The sequence below is a fragment of the Neophocaena asiaeorientalis genome, unplaced genomic scaffold (assembly GCF_003031525.2).
Source record: "Neophocaena asiaeorientalis asiaeorientalis breed wild unplaced genomic scaffold, Neophocaena_asiaeorientalis_V1.1 scaffold106, whole genome shotgun sequence".
Lineage (NCBI taxonomy): Eukaryota > Metazoa > Chordata > Mammalia > Artiodactyla > Phocoenidae > Neophocaena > Neophocaena asiaeorientalis.
In genome coordinates this window covers 4,932,825-4,952,037 of record NW_020172597.1, presented here as the reverse complement: position 1 = coordinate 4,952,037, position 19,213 = coordinate 4,932,825, and the positions used below count along the sequence as shown (strand labels likewise).

General features: G+C 42.4%; 1 protein-coding gene across 1 annotated transcript in view; it reads left to right on the top strand.

The window, feature by feature from the left end:
• LOC112395593 (polycomb protein SCMH1) overlaps positions 1-19,213 on the top strand; it is a 78,550-nt gene that overhangs the window by 42,602 nt on the left and 16,735 nt on the right. Inside the window, exons 4-5 of the mRNA XM_024738902.1 lie at positions 11,239-11,439; positions 13,604-13,795. Of these exons, the coding sequence (XP_024594670.1) occupies positions 11,239-11,439; positions 13,604-13,795 (393 nt within the window). The remainder of the gene's footprint in view (positions 1-11,238; positions 11,440-13,603; positions 13,796-19,213) is intronic.

The window sequence follows — 19,213 nt, the reverse complement described above, 5'->3', positions numbered from 1 at the left end:
GTTTTTTTTTGGTTTTTTTTTTTTTTTTTTTTTTTTTTTTTTTTTTTTTTTTTTAGTGCTAAATAACAACATACCATTGTCTGGCTATACCAATAGTTTATTTATCCGTTCACCTACTGAAGGACATCTTGGTTGTTTCCAAGTTTTGGCAACTATGAATTACGCTGCTATAAACATTCATGTGCAGGTTTTAGTGAAAACATAAGTTTTCACTTCCTTTGGGTAAATACCAAGGAATGCGATTTCTGGATCACATAGTAAGAGTATATTTGGTTATGTAAGAAATTGTCAAACTGTCTTCAAAGTGGCTGTATCATTTTGCATTCCAACCAGCAGTGAATGAGCGTTCATTTGTTGCTCCACATTCTCGCCAGCATTTGATGGTGTCAGTGTTCTGGATTTGGGCCATTCTAATAGGTGTATAGTAGTATTTCATTGTTGTTTTAATTTGCATATCTCTAATGACATGTAGAGTAGAGCATCTTTTCATATACTTATTTTCCAGTTGTGTATCTTCTTTGGTGAGGTGTCTATTAACAACTTTGGCACATATTTTAATCAGGTTGTTTGTTTTCTTATTGCTGAGTTTTAAGAGTTCTTTGTGTATTTGGATAACAGTCCTTTATCAGATCTGTCTTTTGCAAATAATTTCTCCCAATCTGTAGCTTATCTTCTCACTCTCTTGACATTGGCTTTCACAGAGCAGAAGGTTTTAATTTTAGTGAGTTTAGCCTATCAATTATTTCTTTCAGGGATCCTGCCTTTGGTGTTATATCTGAAGTCACTGGCATACCCAAGGTCATCTTAGTTTTCTCCTATATTATCATCTAGGAGTTTTATAGTTTTGAATTTTACATTTAGGTCTGTGATCTGTTTTGAGTTAATTTTTGTGAGGGGTGCAAAGTCTATGTCTAGGTTCCTTTTTTTGCATGTGGCTATCCAGTTGTTTCAGTACTATTTGTTGAAAAGACTGTCTTTGCTCCATTGTATTGCCTTTGCTCCTTTGTCAAAGATCAGTTGACTGTATTTGTGTGGGACTATTTCTGGGCTCTCTATTCTGTTCCATTGATTTGGCTATTCTTTTACCAATACCGTACTGTCTTGAAGTTGGGTAGTGTCAGTCCTCCAACTTTGTTCTTTCCCTTCAATATTGTGTTGGCTCTTCAGGGTTTTTCCCTCTCCATATAAACATTAGAATCAGTTTGTTGATAGCCACAAAATAACTTCCTGGGATTTTGATTGGGATTGCCTTGAATCTATAGATCAAGTTGGGAAGAATGGACATCTTGACAGTATTTTCTTATCCATGAACATGGGGATATCTCTCCATTTATTTAGTTCTTTCTTGATTTCGTTTATCAGAGTTTTGTAGTTTTGTAGTTTTCTTCATATAAATCTTGTACGTATTTTGTTAGATTTATACCTAAGTATTTTATTTTTGAAGGTGCTAAGGTAAATGGTATTGTTTTTAATTTCAAATTCCACCTATTCATTGCTGTTATATATGAAAGTGATTGACTTTTGTGTATTAACCTTATACTCTGCAGTCTTGCTGTAACTGCTTATTAGTTCCAGGAATTTTCTTTTGTCAGTGCTTTTGCATTCTCTACATAGACAAGCACGTCTTCTACAGATAAAGGGGGTTTTATTTCTTCCTTACCAAACTGTACACCTTTCATTTCCTTTTCTTGTCTTATTACATTAGTTAGGACTCCTAGTACAATGTGGAAAACTCGTGGTAAGAGGGAACATCCTTACCTTGTTCCTGATCTTAGTGGGAAAGCTTCTAGTTTCTCACCATTAAGTATGATGTTAGCTGTAGGGTTTTTGTTGATGTTATTTATGAAGTTGAGGAAGTTTCCCTCTCTTCCTAGTTTTCTGAGAGTTTCCATCATGAATGGGTCTTTGATTCTGTCAGATGTTTTTTTCTGCATCTATTGGTATCATGTGATATTTCTTCTTTAGTTTGTTGATGTGATGGTTACATTGATTTTCAAATGTTGAATCAGTTTTACATACCTGGGTTAAACTCCGTTTGGTTGTAGTGTATAATTCTTTTTATATATTGTTGAATTCAATTTGCTTGTATTTTGTTAAGGATTTTTGCATGTATGTTCATGAGAGATATTGGTCTCTAATTTTCTTTTCTTGTGAAGTCATTGTCTGGTTTTGGTATTAGGGTAATGCTGGCCTCATAAAATGAGTTAAGAAGTATTTTCTCTGCTTCTGTTTTCTGAAAGAGATTAGAGAGAATTGGTAAAATACATTTTTAAATGTTTGGTAGAATTCTAGTGAATCCATCTGAGCCAGATGCTTTCTGTTTTGGAAGGTGATTAATTACTGATTCAGGTTCTTTAATAAATATAGGCCTATTCAGATTGTCTTTTTCTTTTTGTGTGAGTTTTGGTAGATTGTGTCTTTCACCAAATTGGTCCATTTCATCTAGATTATCAAATTTGTCAGCATAGAATTATTCATAGTATTCTTTATATTACCCTTTTAATGACCATGGACCTGTAGTGATCCATGTAGTGATCCATCTCTTTCATGTCTGATATTAGTAATTTGTGTCATCTCTCTTTTTTCTTATTAGCATGTCTAAAGGCTGATCAATTTTATTGATCTTTTCAAGGAAGCAGCTTTCCTTGATTTTTCTCTGTTGACTTCCTGTTTTCAATTTCATTGGTTTGTGCTCTAATTTTTATTATTTCTTTTCTTATGCTTACTTTGGATTTAATTTGCTCTTCTTTTTCTAATTTCCTGAAGTGGAAGCTTAGATTATTGACTTTAGATCTTTCTTCTTTTATAGCGTATGCATTCAGTGCTATAAATTTCCCTTGATTCACTGCATTGGCTGTATCCCACAAATTTTGATAAGTTATAGTTTCATTTTCATTTAGTTCAAAATATTTTTAAATTTCTCTTGAGATTTCTTCTTTGACCCATGTGTTATTTAGAAATGTGTTGATGAAGCTCCAAGTATTTAGGGATTTTTCACTTATCTTTCTGTTACTGATTTCTGGTTTTATTCCATTGTGGTCTAAGAACAGACATATTACATGATTTCTGCTCTTTTAAATTTGTTAAGGTGTATTTTATGGCCCAGAATGTGGTCCATCTTGGTGTATGTTCCATGTGAGCTTGAGAAGAATGTGTGTTCTGCTGTTGTTGGGTGAAGTAGCCTCTAATATCAATTATATCCAGTTTATTGATGGTGCTATTGAGTTTAACAGTGTCCTTACTGCCTGCTGAATCTGTCCATTTCTGATAGAGGGATGTTGAAGTGTCCACCTGTAATAGTGGATTCACCTGTTTCTCCTTGCAGTTCTATCAATTTTTGCCTCCTGTATTTCGATACTCTGTTGTTAGGTGCATACACAGTAAGGACTGACATGTCTTCTTAGATATTTGACCTTTATATCATGTAATGCCCCTCTTTATCTGTGATAACTTTCCTTGCTCTGAAATCTGCTCTGTCTGAAATTAATACAGCTACTCCCACTTTCCTTTGATTAGTGTTAGCATGGCATATCTTTCTCCATCCCTTTACTTTTAATCTATATGTGTCTTTATATTTAAAGTGGATTTCTTATAAACAACATAGAGTTGGGTCTTGTTTTTTGATCCAGTTTGAAAATCTCTTTCTTTTAACTAGTTTATTTAGACCATTGACATCTAAAATGATTATTGATACAGTTGGATAAATATCTACCATAATTGTTACAGTTTTCTATTTTTTTGCCTTTGTAATTTGTTCCTATATTTGTCTTCCACTCTTTTTCTGCCTTTTGTGGTTTTAACTGAGCATTTTATATGATTCCACTTTTTCTCCTTTCTTAGCATATCAGTTATATTTCTTTTTTTACTTTTTTAAGTGATTACCCTTGAGTTTGCAAATAACATTATAACTAATCCAAGTCTGTTTTCAAATAACACTGTACCACTTCACAGATATAATAAGAATCCTAATTCCTCCTGTCCATCCTTTGTATGATTGCTGTCATTCATTTCACTTAGACATAAGTATGTATAAGCATGTACATATATATATACATAAGCATACACAGATACATCATTGCTATTTTTATTTTGAACAAACTGTTATCTGTTAGATCAGTTAAGAATGAGGGGACTTCCCTGGCAGTCCAGTGGTTAAGACTTCACCTTCCAGTGCAGAGGGTGCAGGTTCAATACCTGGTTGGGGGTCTAAGATCCCACATGCCTTGTGGCCAAAAAACCAAAACATAAAACAGAAGCAATATTGTAACAAATTCAATAAAAACTTTAAAAATGGTCCATGTCAAAAAAAAAATCTTTAAAAAAAAATAATAAGTTCTTATTTTGCCTTCACCTATTCTGTCTCTGATGCTCTTTTTTTTTGTGTAGAGCCAAGTTTCTGACCTATGTTATTTTCCTTCTCTCTAAGGAATTCCTTTAACATTTCTTGCAGGGCAGATCTACAAGCAACAAACTCCATCAGTTTTTCTTTGTCTGAGAAAGTTGTTTTGTTTTGTTTATAAATTTATTTATTTATTTGTTTTTGGCTGTGTTGGGTCTTCGTTGCCACGCACGGGCTTTCTGTAGTTGCGGTGAGCAAGGGCTACTCTTCGTTGCGTTGCGAGGGCTTCTCATTGCGGTGGCTTCTCTTGTCGCGGAGCATGGGCTCTAGGCGCATCACTGTGCCACCAGGGAAGTCCCTGAGAAAGTTTTTGTTTCTCCTTCACTTTAATTTTTCAAGGGATAGAATTCTAAGTGGGTGGGTATTTTCTCTCAACACTTTAAATATTTCACTCCCTTCTCTTCTTGCTCACATAGTTTTTAAGGATGTAATTTTTTATTGTTGCTCCTCTATAGGTAAGATGGTTTTTTCCTCTGAAATCTTTCAAGATTTTTTAGCTTTGATTTTCTGCATTTTTGAATGTAATATGCCTACATGTCGTTTTTTTGTGTCATTTATCCTGTTTGGTGTTCTCTGACCTTCCTAATCTGTGCTTTGGTGTCTGACATTAATTTGGGGAAATTCTCTGTCATTATTGCTTCAAATATTTCTTCTATTCCTTTCTTTCTTCTCCTTCTGGTATTCCCATTATGTGTATGTTACTCCTTTTGTAGTTGTCCCACAGTTCTTGGACACCCAGTCTATTCTGGGTGGAGGCTTTTTTTTTCAGTCTTCTTTTTTCTTTGCTGTTCAGTTTTGGAAGTTTCTATTGAGATGTCCTCAAGTTCAGTGATTCTTCCCTTGGCTGTGTCCAGTCTACTAATTAGCCCATCAAAGGCATTCTTCATTTCTGTTACAGTGTTTTTGATCTCTAGCATTGATTTTTTATTTTCTTAGAATTTCCATCTTTCTGCATACATTGTCCATCTCTTTTGCATGCTGTCTGCTTTGTCTATTAGAACACTTAGCATATTAATCATAGTTGTTTTAAATTTTTAATCTAATAATTCCAGGGACTTCCCTGGTGGCGCAGTGGTTAAGAATCCGCCTACCAATGCAGGGGACACGGGTTTGAGCCCTGATCTGGGAAGATCCCACATGCCACGGAGCAACTAAGCCTGTGAGCCACAATTACTGAGCCTGCGCTCTAGAGCCCATGAGCCACAACTACTGAGCCTGAGAGCCACAACTACTAAAGCCCGCGTGCCTAGAGCCTGTGCTGCACAACAAGAGAAGCCACCGCAATGAGAAGACCACACACCGCAACTAGAGAAAGCCCGTGCGCAGCAACGAAGACCCAACGTAGCCATAAATAAATAAATAAATAAAATTTTAAAAAATAATAATAATTCCAACATCCCTGCCATGCCTGAGTCTAGTTCTGATCTTGCTCTGTCTCTTCAAACTTCATTTTTTTGCCTTTTAGTTTACCTTATAAATAGGCCTTTAGTAATAATGGTAAGGTATGAGGGGAGGAGAAGTATTCTATAGTCCTATGATTAGGTCTCAGTCTTTCGGTGAGACTGTGCTCTTGGACTGTGAACTTTACCAGTGCTTCTTAGTCCCCCTCATGCCCCTTAGATGGGGCAGGATGGCTGGAGGGGGCTGCAGTTGGTTATTTCCCTTCCCCCAGGTAGATTAAGTTCTGATCAAATCCCAGCAGATTAAGTTCTGGTAAAATAATTTCTCCTGAGGGTAGGCCTTGTTAAGAAGGACAGAATGCTCTGGCATATTTTTAAATGGCTCCTTTTCCCCCCTCCCCCTGCTGGAAGCATGAGGGCATTTTTCTCCGATATTCACTGTGAGAACCTGGTCGAGCTTCTGGAGGTAAAACTCACAAAAGTGTGGGACCACCCCCACCCCATGAGTGGATCCCCCCTGGAGTTTTTAACTCTTAGACGTGTTCACACAGAGCTTCCAGTAGGAATTCTATAGTTTAGATTTTCCTACCTCTGCACGAGTTCCTGTGGCGGTTTCTTTTTAGTAAATTGTGAGTCTCTGTGTTCACCCGTCTGTCTCTTGGTGGGGAGCAGCAGTTTGCCCTGTGACCTCAGTTCTCTGATGGATCTAAAAAGGATAGTTGATTTTGCAGGTTGTTCAGCTTTTTACTTGTTGTCAGGATGAAGTGGCTGCTTCCAAGTTCCTTCCACGCTGGACCCTTCTCTGAATCTTTTCTTCAGCCTCTAATTCTGATATCATGGATGCAGTAGAAAACCAAAACGTGACAATATACAAAAATATCTTTATGACCTTAAGATTGGGAAGGATTTTTAAAATAAGACAATAAGCATAAATTAGAAAAAGTATATAACCTTTATATTCCTGGAAAAGGTAATACCAGGATATTCGACTGTACTATAATTAGAGCAGAGGCAGCTCATCTCTCTTCCACATTGCATCAGTTGAGGTGGTTCAGCTGGGGCTGTTGGACCCACTTCCAAGATGATCCATTTATGCGGCTAACAAAATTGGTGCTGGCCGTTGGTTCTTCTCTGCACGGATGCCTCCAAAAGGTGTCTTGGGCTTCCTCATCCCAGGGTGACTGGATTCCAAGAGCAAGTGTCTCAAGAAACAGGAAGTGGAGGCTACCATTTTCTTAAGGCTTGAGCCCCCAAATCAGCAGAGCATCATTCCCATATCATATGCTATTGATCAAGCGGTCACAGAGCCCAGATTCAAGAGAAGGGGAGTAGACCCCACATCTTGCTGGGAGGAGGGTCAAAGAATTATGGACCATATTTTAAAACCACATCAGTCCACCTTCCGAACATAAGTTATTTACATTTTTACCACTTGGAAGATTTATTCTTCCCCTTGCAAGATTCCCCATTAAAGGTCTCATCCCTTTACAACATTGGGCTCCAGATCTGGCATCTCATCACCTAAGTCAGATCCAGGTGCAAATGAGACCTCTCAGGTGCAGTTTCTCAGCTATAGCTCCTTGAGTGTAGTTCTTCTCAGACCGAAGACCTGTGACCTAAAGAAACATGTTGTCTACTCCCCACATACCCAGCATACGGTGATGGGGTAGGCATAGGATAACTTATAGATACATTCATTCAAAGGGGAAAAAACCTGGAGGCACATAACAGTCACTGGTTTATAGAAATTCTGAAATCCAGCTGGGCATATGTTGCCAATTTCTTAATTAGATCCAATACTACTTTCTGGGAGTTGTTTCCATGGCTCTTTGGTTTTGTCCTCTGAATCATCCTTCCTTTTCCATAGGAAATCTGAGATTGCCTTCTCAGTCTTCCTCCTGATTGTAAAAGGTTGGGGGTTCAAAGAATTCTTTCCATTTTGTACCATCTCTGCCACTTTTAATCTGAGCTAGCAATGCTTCTGCCAGAATGATTCTCTTAGAAACTTGAGAATAGAAGCCTAAAAGGTCTTAAGAAGGCTGTCAGTGAGGGCTTAAAGGAAAGTGAGGAAAATCTTATTGGAAGACGGCGGACAGGAGACACCTGCTAGGTAGTGATGGAAAGTCTGATAACACTGTCACCTGCAGTAACATGGAACTAGGAAATGTACCTGATGAACTCAGTGAAATGTAAGGAGATTTCCAGACAAAGTAATGAAGTGCCACCTGGCTTCTCACTGCCTATGATAAAAATGTAAGATGAGAGAGATGAGCTTCAAAAAAAAAACATAGCAAATAAAAAAGTCCAGGACTCACACAGTCTGGAAATGCTTCTCATTTCCAGTCTCTCCAGAAGGCAAATAGTTCTAAATTAAGAAAGGGTCAAATCCAGAATGGGACAATAAAAATCTTTCGTTAAGATGTCAGAACGATTTAAGACTATGCTTCATAGTCTCTTTCAGACCAAAAGGCCCTCTAAAAATTGTAAGGGCAAGTCTCACAGACACTCTTCCTTAAACATAAGATTTTTACGAATCTTAAGGGCATTGTCTCACAGCAGCTATACAGGAAGCCCAAAGTAGAGAAGGTCTTATCTTCAAGAGATTTGTGATTGCGGCTTTTAGCTAATGAAGTAAATTTCAATAGTGTTCATAGAAAACCCCCCCAAGTTTCATTCTGGTGGAAGCATTGCCACCTCAGACTAATAGCGCCAGAGATAGTGCAAAATAGACTAGTACAGAATCCTTTAGACCCCAACGTTTTACAGGCTTCTATTCAAGGCCCTTTCAGCTTCACTCACATTCTTTTTGTGGGCTTTTATGCTTCTTTCTGCTTCCAAGTCCCAAAGCCAATGTCATGTGTGTTGGACTTCTGTTACCGTAGCACCCTATATCTGATACCACATTCTGTTCCAGTAATCTTTTGCTACATAACAAGCCACTACGAAACTTCATGGCTTAACACAACAATGTGGGCAGTGCTGGGTGGCGACAGCTGGTCTCTTTTCCCTGCAGTGTCAGCAGAGGTGGCTTGACCCCGACTGGAGGATCCACTTCCACCACAGAGCTGACAGGTTGACTCTGGCTGTTGGTCTCTCTCCATATGGACCTCGCCACATGTGGCTTTGCCTCCTCACATATGCCAGTTGGGTTCCAAGGGTGAACGTCCCAAGAAAGAAGACGTGGAAGCTGCCAGTTTCTTAAGGCCTGGGTCCAGAAACTTGGCACAATGTCATTTCCACCATAGGTTATTGGTCGAGTATCACAGAGATCAGTGGAAGGAATGTCAAAGAATCTGGGAACCACAGTCTTTGGAAGGTTTTATCCTTTGGCTTTTGTATTTCACCCTTTAAATCCATATAGAATTTTTTTTTTTAAATCATCACTGAACTGGTTATATTTTTTCCTTTTTACGTGCTTTAATTAAGTAAAATTTACATACAGTGAAATGTACATATCTTAATATACAATTTGATGACTTTTAATTAATGTAAGCAGCCATGTAGCCACAGCGCCAGTCAAGATAAGAGTCATTTCCACCACCTTGGACATTGCCTCATGCCTCCTTACGGTCAGCCTTCACTCTCGCCTTTATTCTGATTTCTGTCACCATAGGTTAGATTTTCCTGTTCCTGAAATTCATGTATAAATGGAATCAGATTGTGTGTACTATTTTGTATTTGGTTTCTTTCACTCAAAATAATGTTTTGAGAAGCATTCATCAATAGTTCATTCTTTTTTAATGCCAAGTGGTATTCCAGTAAATAAATATACCACAATTTGTATATCTGTTCTCTTGTTGATGGACATTTGGGTTGCTTCTAGTTTGGGGCTATTATGACTAACCTGCTATGAACATTTTAATAAGTGTCTTCTCACAGACATAATGTTTTCACTTATTTTCATTACTCTTTTCTCTTTGAGTTCCTCATTTTTATTTGTTTTGTTTTCAATGAAAGAATCATATTATGACATGGAAATTCTAACCATTTCTTAATCAGCCAATTCTTTTATTGTCTTTATAGACTTTTTTATTAAGTCTTTATAGACTTTTATTAAGTCTACCTTCACACTGACCTGCAGGGGCCCCTGCCCATTCTTGGGCCCTTTGTGAATTATAAAGATGGAGCAGCTTGGCTCTCATCATTCCCCACTCTTGGTTAAGGAGTCAGCATTCTTGGGTCTGCTGAGTCAGTTGCTACTTTGTCACTCTGCTTTCCAGCTTCCAGAATTTTAAGTTGTCTCCTTTCTTGTTATCTGGCTCATTTTAGTGGGTTTTAAGAGAAAAAAGAGTTAAATATATATTTCAATGCATCTTGTTTACCCTTTTCTTTTTTTTCCTTTCTTTCTTTTTCAGCCGTCACCTTCCACATCCTGCCTCTCTCTTTTTGTTTTCTTCTCTCCATCTTGCTTCCCCTTAGATTTAGAATGACGACGGTGGAAGAATCCTCAGGCAGCATCTGGCTCAGCCCCTCCATTTTGTGGATGGCAAACCTGAGGCCCAAAGAGGACAGCAGTCTGTCCACAGCCCACACAGCTACTGCTCTTACCTTTCTGCCTTTAATAACAAAAGAGACTTTTTGCCCTCCTGCCCTTCAGTTAGTGAGCCAGGACAGTGTGAAGAAGCAGAGTACCCCCTACTCAAGTGGAAGCCTAGAAGTCAGGTCAGCAGAAGGAATGCCGTAGCTGGCCAGGCAGCTGCGGGTCCTCTCTGGAGACCAAGAAGCATGTCTGGGTAGGACTGCCTCTTTCTTCCGTGCTCGCCCTGCCTCTGCCCTAGCACAGTGGCAGGTGGGAGGTTGCAGTTAGGAGAGTGCCCAGCTGTCTTGACAGGAGAAAGTACTGAAACAGAGAAATACATAGGTGGGACCCTGAGGTCCTTTGCATGTTTTTCTTTATTCTAGTTTTCTTCTATTTTCACTACTTTCTTTGAGCCTGAGTGTTGATGTAGAAGATAACAAAGGGACTCTAAGGCCCAGAACGGAAGGCAAGGCAAGTGACTGGTGGTTTGACCATTCTAAGTCCAAAGCCAAACACACACAAGCACTAATATTGCCAGAGCCCCCAGCTCCATACACAGAGCATGTAAGAGGTACCAAGAATATGTAAGGCAACCAAGGACCGAAAATGAAAGTACATACATCTGGAAAATTGCTTAGATCTTCTTTTCAGCGTACAGAAGACAAAGTGCAAGTTCTGTGCCTTGGCTGGTCTGGGCTGTTCTCCCAGCAGGCTGCGTTCCCAGAGCTTTGGTCATGCAGTTTGGGCTGGCAGCAGCTGGGTACAGCCACCCTCTACCCCCTCCCACGGTGTTTCACAGCTTAGCAGCTGGGAATCCTGTAGAGACCAGAGCCAGGGTATGAAAGACGAGGAGAGCACTGTTGTCTGACTTCTCTACCCTGGATACTCTATAAGCTGCTTTGATTCTTTGTCTCCTGCAGTTTGTATTTACTTGAACAAGAATGGCAGCACAGGCCCCCACTTAGATAAGAAGAAGGTCCAGCAGCTCCCTGACCATTTTGGGCCAGCCCAAGCCTCCGTGGTGTTGCAGCAGGCTGTGCAGGCTTGCATCGACTGTGCTTATCACCAGAAAACCGTCTTCGGCTTCCTCAAACAGGGTCACGGTGGTGCAGTTATCTCAGGTAAGCGCCCCTGGGCTGGTATGGCTCCTAGTCAGAGGAGCCGGGCTTTTCAACTGGCTGATTTCTAGCAAGACATCCTGGTTTCTACTTCACACCTGTAGGCTCTGGAGAAATATGAAAGTATTCCATTTCTCAGAGAGTCCTCATTTTCAACTCCCAGAGCCCCTCCAGGTCTTCTGCATATCGCTGCCAAGTAGAATACCCACGCAGACTCTGTCTTCCTGCCTAGCCTCTCCCATACAGAAAATATATGGCTGCGTTGCTTTAAAGATGATCACAAGAAAAAATCCAGAGGAGGCTGTATTGTGGAAACAGTAGAGTTTCTCCAGACTGCCATAGCCTCCTAGCTGGCTTCAGGGACCCACAGAACTCTGCACTCATTCTTTTGACTCCTTAGCTTCCCAGTCCTAAGCCAGCCCTGATACAGGGGAATTGAATCTCAGGGCAGAGTGGGAAGAATCGTCCCTCTCTTTCCTGCTATGAGAGTTTGAGTCAGTTGCACCGAGTATGGTTTTTTGGTTCGTTTGTTTTCACTGAGAATAGTCACTTTTTCTGCTGTGCCCTGCTCTGTTTCAGTTTTCCTAAGTCCAAAACCCCATTCTTACCCACCAAACCTGTGAAGACTTGATCTAGAGCCTTTCAATCTTTATTTTTTTTAATAAATTTATTTATTTTATTTATTTATTTTTGGCTGCGTTGGGTCTTCATCGCTGCATGTGGGCTTTCTCTAGTTGCAGCGAGCGGGGGCTACTCTTCCTTGCGGTGCACGGGCTTCTCACTGCGGTGGCTTCTCTTGTTGCGGAGCACGGGTTCTAGGCATGCGGGCTTCAGTAGCTGTGGCTCTCAGGCTCTAGAGCACAGGCTCAGTAGTTGTGGCACACGGGCTTAGTTGCTCCGCGGCATGTGGGATCTTCCCGGATCAGGGCTCTCACCCGTGAGAGAGTGAGATTGGCAGGCGGATTCTTAATTGGCAGGCGGATTTTTAACCACTGCGCCACCAGGGAAGCCCCAGCCTTTCGGTCTTAACTGTACACTACTCCGTAATCTCCTGCCCCTGCCCTCTAACTAGTTGCAGTATCCAGCCTCAGGAAACCCAGCTGACGTGGAAGACCCCATAAATACCACCTTTTAGCAGACATTCATTGAGTCCTTACTCTGTGTTAGAGGTTATTGCCAGACACTGGCCAGGGGAAGGGAAGAAAAGAAGATGACATGTTCAGGCTCTGCCCTGATGGAAAAGAAAGACTAGCTCACAGCTAACTGTGGGAGGTGTTATATAATATGTGAGAAATGCATGCAGGGTGGTGTGGGAGCCCGGACGAGGGAGTAATTGGCTGCATGGAGGATGGGGGCAGGCAGGGAAGGAATTGCTATAAAAGGCTGAAAACTGCATGGGAAATCAAGCCTCCCTTTCCTTCTGAGGCTGAGGCCTCTGCCTGGCCTCTCCTTTGCTTCTGTGCAGCAGTCTACAGGGACCCGGCTTTCTTTACCACTTTTCTTTAGCAGCTCTCACCCACACCTTCTCTAGGGTTCTTCCTCTGCCCCAAAATTGGTTCCTGAGAATGACCTATCTCCCCATTTCCTTCCTGCCCTCAGAGACAGATGTAGAGGCCTTTTGCTTGTTAAGGATTATACAGATACATTTTGAATAGAAATAGGTGGGGACTTGAAAAGAAAAACAGGCATGGAATAGTTCCAAATGTTGCCGAACTTCTAGTTGCCCTCATCCAGATCAGATTGTACGCCTCAGCCACTGCTGGCAATAGCTGTATTCTCCTCTTCCGCCCAGCTTCTCTGTTCTTGGGCAATTCTTATGGAAATGGAACCCCAAACGAACAGATTTCCTGGGGGAGGCCCAGCCAACTGATGGAGCAGATAGAATTATGTTCACAGTTGTTTCACAGGCTAAGTAAAATCATTCCAGAGTCCCAGGTGCAACAGACCTGCCCTGGCCACTCCCATCATTGCAAGCCCTGGAGTTGGAGGCAAAAATCAAACCCTCAAGGGAGGGAGGGGAGGGGAAGGAGGGAGGAAACCTGGGCACCGATTGCCTCTGTGTAACCAGGGAAGCCTGAGGCAAGCAGTGGGCTGGACTCCTCCTGCCCTGCCTGCGCTGCTGAGCTGAGGAACTGACGCGCTCAGCCCTGTCCGCTTAACTCCACAGCCGTGTTTGACCGTGAGCAGCACACCCTCAACCTCCCAGCCGTCAACAGCATCACCTACGTCCTCCGCTTCCTGGAGAAGCTCTGCCACAACCTTCGCAGTGACAATCTGTTTGGCAACCAGCCCTTTACACAGACTCACTTGTCACTCACCACCACAGAGTACAGCCACAGCCACGACAGGTACCTACCAGGTAGGAGCTGGGACGGGGTCTGGGCTAAGAAAGGGGGGCAGGGTAGTAGCAGTAGCAGCAGCAGCGAGGGCCCAGGGCCAGCCCTCAGACCTGCTAGCCTGGCACCTACTACCCCAAGATCTGGTTTTCCGTCCCTTAACTTTGCCGTGTCTGGCTGGCACTTTTTGGTCTCCTCTCATCTTTACTGTCTCTTCAGGACCTTGTCTGGTATCTTTAGGATTAACCCTCTTTCCTCTGGATTTTTATCCCTAAAAAAATGGTGGTTCATGATTCTCCTGAATCTGCATGTGGAGCCACCGTGAAGTCGCGGGACATCTCCCCGTGTGAATCTGGCAGCAAAGGCCTAACACAGAACTCCCTCGCCAGCGGGAAGGTTTAGTCTCAGGCTGCAGATTGAGAAATTTGCTCCCGGTGATTGGCCATCCACTCTTTCCTTTGGCACATGGCCATAACTCCTCCAGCGCCGCCAGTCGAGCAAGTCAATTCAAGTTCCTGCTGTTTCTAACTAGGCTGGAAAATAACTTTCTTAGTTAACATACCAGACCCACAACGGGAAAGCGGATGCCACGTGGCCGGATCAGTGACTAAGCACTTCTGAGAGAGGTTTGAGTGAATGGAACTCAGCATCTCTAATCTGGAGCACAGGACACAGAACAACAGGGAGGGAAGGGAAGCTTGGCCTTAAACATAGCAAGGTAGGTCATTATGGGAGAGGGAGGAAAGGCTCTTTAAGAGTCCCCTGGACCTTGTCCTGGCCAAAGGAATAGAGAGGCAGTGCTGTCAGCACTTGGGCTGTGCTGCCTGGTGACGGGGGAGCGTAACTCCAAGAGGTGGTCCCTTCTGACCTGCACAAGTCTTGTTCCCACACTGTCTTCCCTGTTGTCTTTTCATCATTGTCAGAATCACTCCTGATAAAAGTGCCGCTTGTGGAAGAATGTGCTGGGGAAGTGACTGTTCACCCGTCACCCCCCATCCATCGCCTCTATCTGTACTGCTGCACCCAAAGGAGAATTGCTTGTATGACTTGCAGGCAGGGCAGAAAGATGCCTGAATTTCAGACGCTCCTTCTGGGGTCCCCACCATCTGGTCCTTGCAAACATATCTGTGACCCTCTCACTGACCCTTTTCTTCAGAGGGAACTTCTCATCTGACCTACTCTAGATTGCTTTCTTTCAGCGTCACACTCTCTGAGAACAGAAAAGGGCATTCTTACCTGTAGTTAGTATATTGCCCTGGGAGTCTGGGCTGGGCGCGGTGGAGTTGGTGCACACAAAGGCAGGTTGTTACATATCCCCTGTTGCTGGCATTCAGGAACTCTGAGCTGCACTTCAATAATTAAAATTAGCCCTACCTGAGATTCTGGAAGAATGGATACACGAGAGAGGGTAGCATGTCCATGAGCGTAGCTGCTAGTCTAAAGAGAGATTTCTCAAAGAAATAGGAACTCAGAATTCTTTTTTTTTTTTAAGCATTTCTTCTTTTTTTTTTTTTAAAGTAATTTATTTATTTATTTTATTTTTGGCTGCGTTGGGTCTTCGTTGCTGCGCACAGGCTTTCTCTAGTTGTGGTAAGCGGGAGCTACTGTTCGTTGCGGTGCGCGGGCTTCTCATTGCGGTGGCTTCTCTTGTTGTGGAGCACTGGCTCTAGGCACGTGGGCTTCAGTAGTTATGGCATGCAGGCTCAGTAGTTGGGGCTTGCGGGCTCTACAGCACAGGCTCAGTAGTTGTGGCGCATGGGCTTAGTTGCTCCGCGGCATGTGGGATCTTCCCGGACCAGGGCTCGAACCTGTGTCCCCTGAGTTGGCAGGCGGATTCTTAACCACTGCGCCACCGGGGAAGCCCCAGAATTCTTAAATGCAATAACACCGCTAACAACCAAGAGAAACGCACTGGTAGCAGCATGCAGAGGCTGGTAGGGGTGTACATCATGGGCCTGCAGTCGTGATGATAGTTTGGGATTGAGGCGTGTCACCTTTCCTGGGAATTCTGTTCCAGTTTGCATCTCTCTGATTCAACTACCAGACAAGAGGAAGCAGGCTTTAGCCACTCTTCCTTCTTGCCTCACCAGCTAAGAAGAGACAAAGACCAGGGTTATCACCTTCTGCATTGGCTGCCCCCCTTCCCTTCCCTCTTTTTCATACAGATTCAGCCAGCTCTCTGTGCTCTCCTATGATCTCTAACCTCTGTTTCTCGTAGTGGGTGCTCAGCAGTTTGGCTGCTCTCACCCTAGTTTCTGTTTGCTTCCCTGAGATGTTTTAACTCTGCCCAGACAAACTAGACCTTTGCCGAGATTTCTAACTCTTCTGTGCTCCCTCGCTTATCTTTTCTGCCTGCCTACCTCCCTCCCTCCCTGCCTTACTGACCCTTTGCTCCACCTCTGATCATTTTTCATTTCCTACAGTTTTCCGATTAGTTACTCAGACCTCTGCCAAAGAGCTTGATGTGCATAAGGGCTTTCTTTTGCTTTGCCCCTTGGATCTGGTGTTTATTACTCCCACCCTTCTGCCTGGCTGCACGCTTCTGCTAGTTCCACATCTGAAGATACCACCTCTCTTATCCAGGAGCTTACCAGCCCCCTCTTTCTTCCCTACAGCCCCATCTCCACACTACCCTACCCATTTCTGAGTAGGGTAACTGACTACACATTTCCAATATAGCAAATAGTCACCAAGTGTACATGCCATTCGGCTTCCTTACCTAAGCTGAGACTTAGTTTTTTCCTCCAGTGTTTTATTTTGAAAAATGTCAAAACTTGAGAGAAGTTGTACAGTGAGCAGCCGTGTGCTCTTCACCTGGATTTGCCACTTAGCTTTCTGCAGTATTTACTTTATCTGTTTCTCTAAGTATATATACATGTGTGCGTTTCTGTATATTTTTTGTTTGTTTACTGAACCATTTGAGAGTTAAGTGCAGATGAGAGACTTGATCCTTAAACACTTTTGTATGTATCTCCTAAGAACAAGGAACACAATACTATTATCATTCTCGAGAAGTTTAATAAAATCTACTAACTGATATATATAGTCCATATTCAGATTTCCCCAGTTGTCCCAGTAATGTCCTTTGTAGCTTTTTTTTTTTTTTTCCTAATCCAAGATCCAGTGAAGGGTAATCCACTGCATTTAGTTATCCTGTCTCTTTAGTTTTCTTTTATCTAGAGCAGTTTTCCAGCCTTTTTTATCTACCTTCCATGATATGACATTGGCATTTTGAAGAATTCAGGCCAGTTGTTTTGGTTCAGATCATCAAACATTTGTCAAATACTTACTCTGTGCTAGATCCTATACTGGGCTCTGGAGAGACAGAGAGAAAACAGACTCAATCCCTACTCTAAAAGAGTTCCCAGCTCAGAGAGGAGATACAGGTAAACATGTATGTGGTAAGAGCATGGAACCAAAGGTACTCTGGCCCAGCCAGGAGTGACGAGCTGGGAGTATGGTGAAAGAAGAGGTCAGGGAAGGATCCCTCAGGGAGGCAATGGCAGCTCAGAGTCCCTTAAGAACTACACACGTGGCTGGATCAAGTACCAGGCCTATAAAGATTAAGTGAGAAGGAGCTCTTTCTGGTCCTCTAAAAACTAATGGTATTAAACAGGAGATTGTATTAATTTAGCTGATCCCAGTGACTATTAATGTTAGCTGTAGTTGAAATCCACCTGGCATTCACCTCTGGGCCTGCTGGTTCCTCTCTGCTGAAGGAAGTGGTTCGTTTGTCCCATGACAGTGAGTTCCTCGTGCCTGTCTTTCCAGTTCCATCCAGGTCTTCTAAGCTGGTTATAAAGTGGTTCTCCTGACAAAACCCCAAAAATCACGGAACAAAAGCCAGATAAGAACTCATAATTTCTTAGGATGCCCCTTCATTCCCACACAAGGTTTCCTCATAGAACTGTCAGAGTTTTAAGAACACTCAAATGTTTATAATTAATTGAAACTGTAGTGATTCCATTATTCGGTCAGACAGTCAGTCAACCCAGTATTTATTGACAACTCTGATTTGGGTATAGAGGGTTCCATTGTAAACTAGGAGTCAAGGTCGTTACACCCACAGAGCTTACAGCCTGGTAAACAATATGAACAAATAAGCAAACAAATTAATTCATGGTGATGAGTGCTTTAATGGAACAAGTTCAGAGTTCCAGAGTTCAAACCCGGTGTGTCAGGGAAGACCTTCCAGAAGAAATGATACATACACTTGGACCTGAAGGAGTAGGATAATGAGGTACAGGTGCCACAGACCCAAAGAGATGGAAGAGGGGATGATGAAGAATGTTCTTGTTGACTGAGCATGTGAGACTGTGAGGGGCAAGAGGAAACCTGACTTGTTTCAGAAATACAGTGTAGAAAAGAAGAATGTGAGCAGTGCGGCTGGAGTGGTAGCAAAGGCCCAGGCAGAAAAGGTCTAATTGACCAGGTTACAGACTTTATGTCCTTGAGCAGTGAGGACCCATTGAAGTATTTAAAGCCGTGACTGTGTTACGGAAATAACATAATCAGATTTGTGTTTTCAAAAGCTCACTCAGGGTACTTACTGTGTGGGAGAATAGTTGGAGTAGAGCAAGAGGTAGGCCGGGGGACCAGTTGGAGGTTTTTGAATTCTGCAGGGCCTCCTAGATTTGGGGATTGTCCTTTCCTTTGATATCCAAATCTAAATAAAATTAAATGACACCCCCCCCGCCCATCCCCCATAACCCAGGATGAGGTTACGTTTTCCTCGTAGTAGTGCATGCTTCTGGCTCAGAATCCCTGCTTCTGAGTCGGTTCTTAATCCCTTTTTCCCCTGTCAGTTCCCGTAGTTGATGGTCTCTCCTGCAGTGCTTTTTGCCCCAGCAGTTTGATCCAGCTCCTCATCCTTCATTTCCCTAAGGAAAAACCAACACAAGTCTGTTAGGTGTGCTAGACTTGTACTGAAGTCGTGGGTAGAAAGAAGGATACGTACCACAAAGGAAAGGAAGCAGTTTTAACCTTTTTGTTTTAGTGTTTATCAGATGCTACAGCAAATACCTGACTGGCCTCTTTCACCTTAGGCCTCCGCCTATTGCCATTTTCTGCGACCCATTCTAGATTTGGAGGAATTCCCTTTGCCCTCTGGTTTCTCTGTTCCCTCCATCCCATACCTCCTCCCTTCCAAGCTATCAACAGGCAACTCCAAACTAATTTATGGTGCAAAATAATTTTGTTTGCTTTTGTCTCAGCTTTCCCCTTCTACACAATGCCCAGACCTTGCCTTTCATACCAAAAGAACCATTAGTGTAATTATCTAAAAGAAAGTACTAGCTAGCCTAGATCTATACTTTCAGCAACTCAAAGAACAAAGGGAAAAGCTGTGGGTGGAGAGATTTGTTCCATCTGTTCTATATTCCCTTTTTCCTTTTTTCTGCCTTCCTGTGGATTAATCCAGTTTTTTAATGATTCTGTTCTAT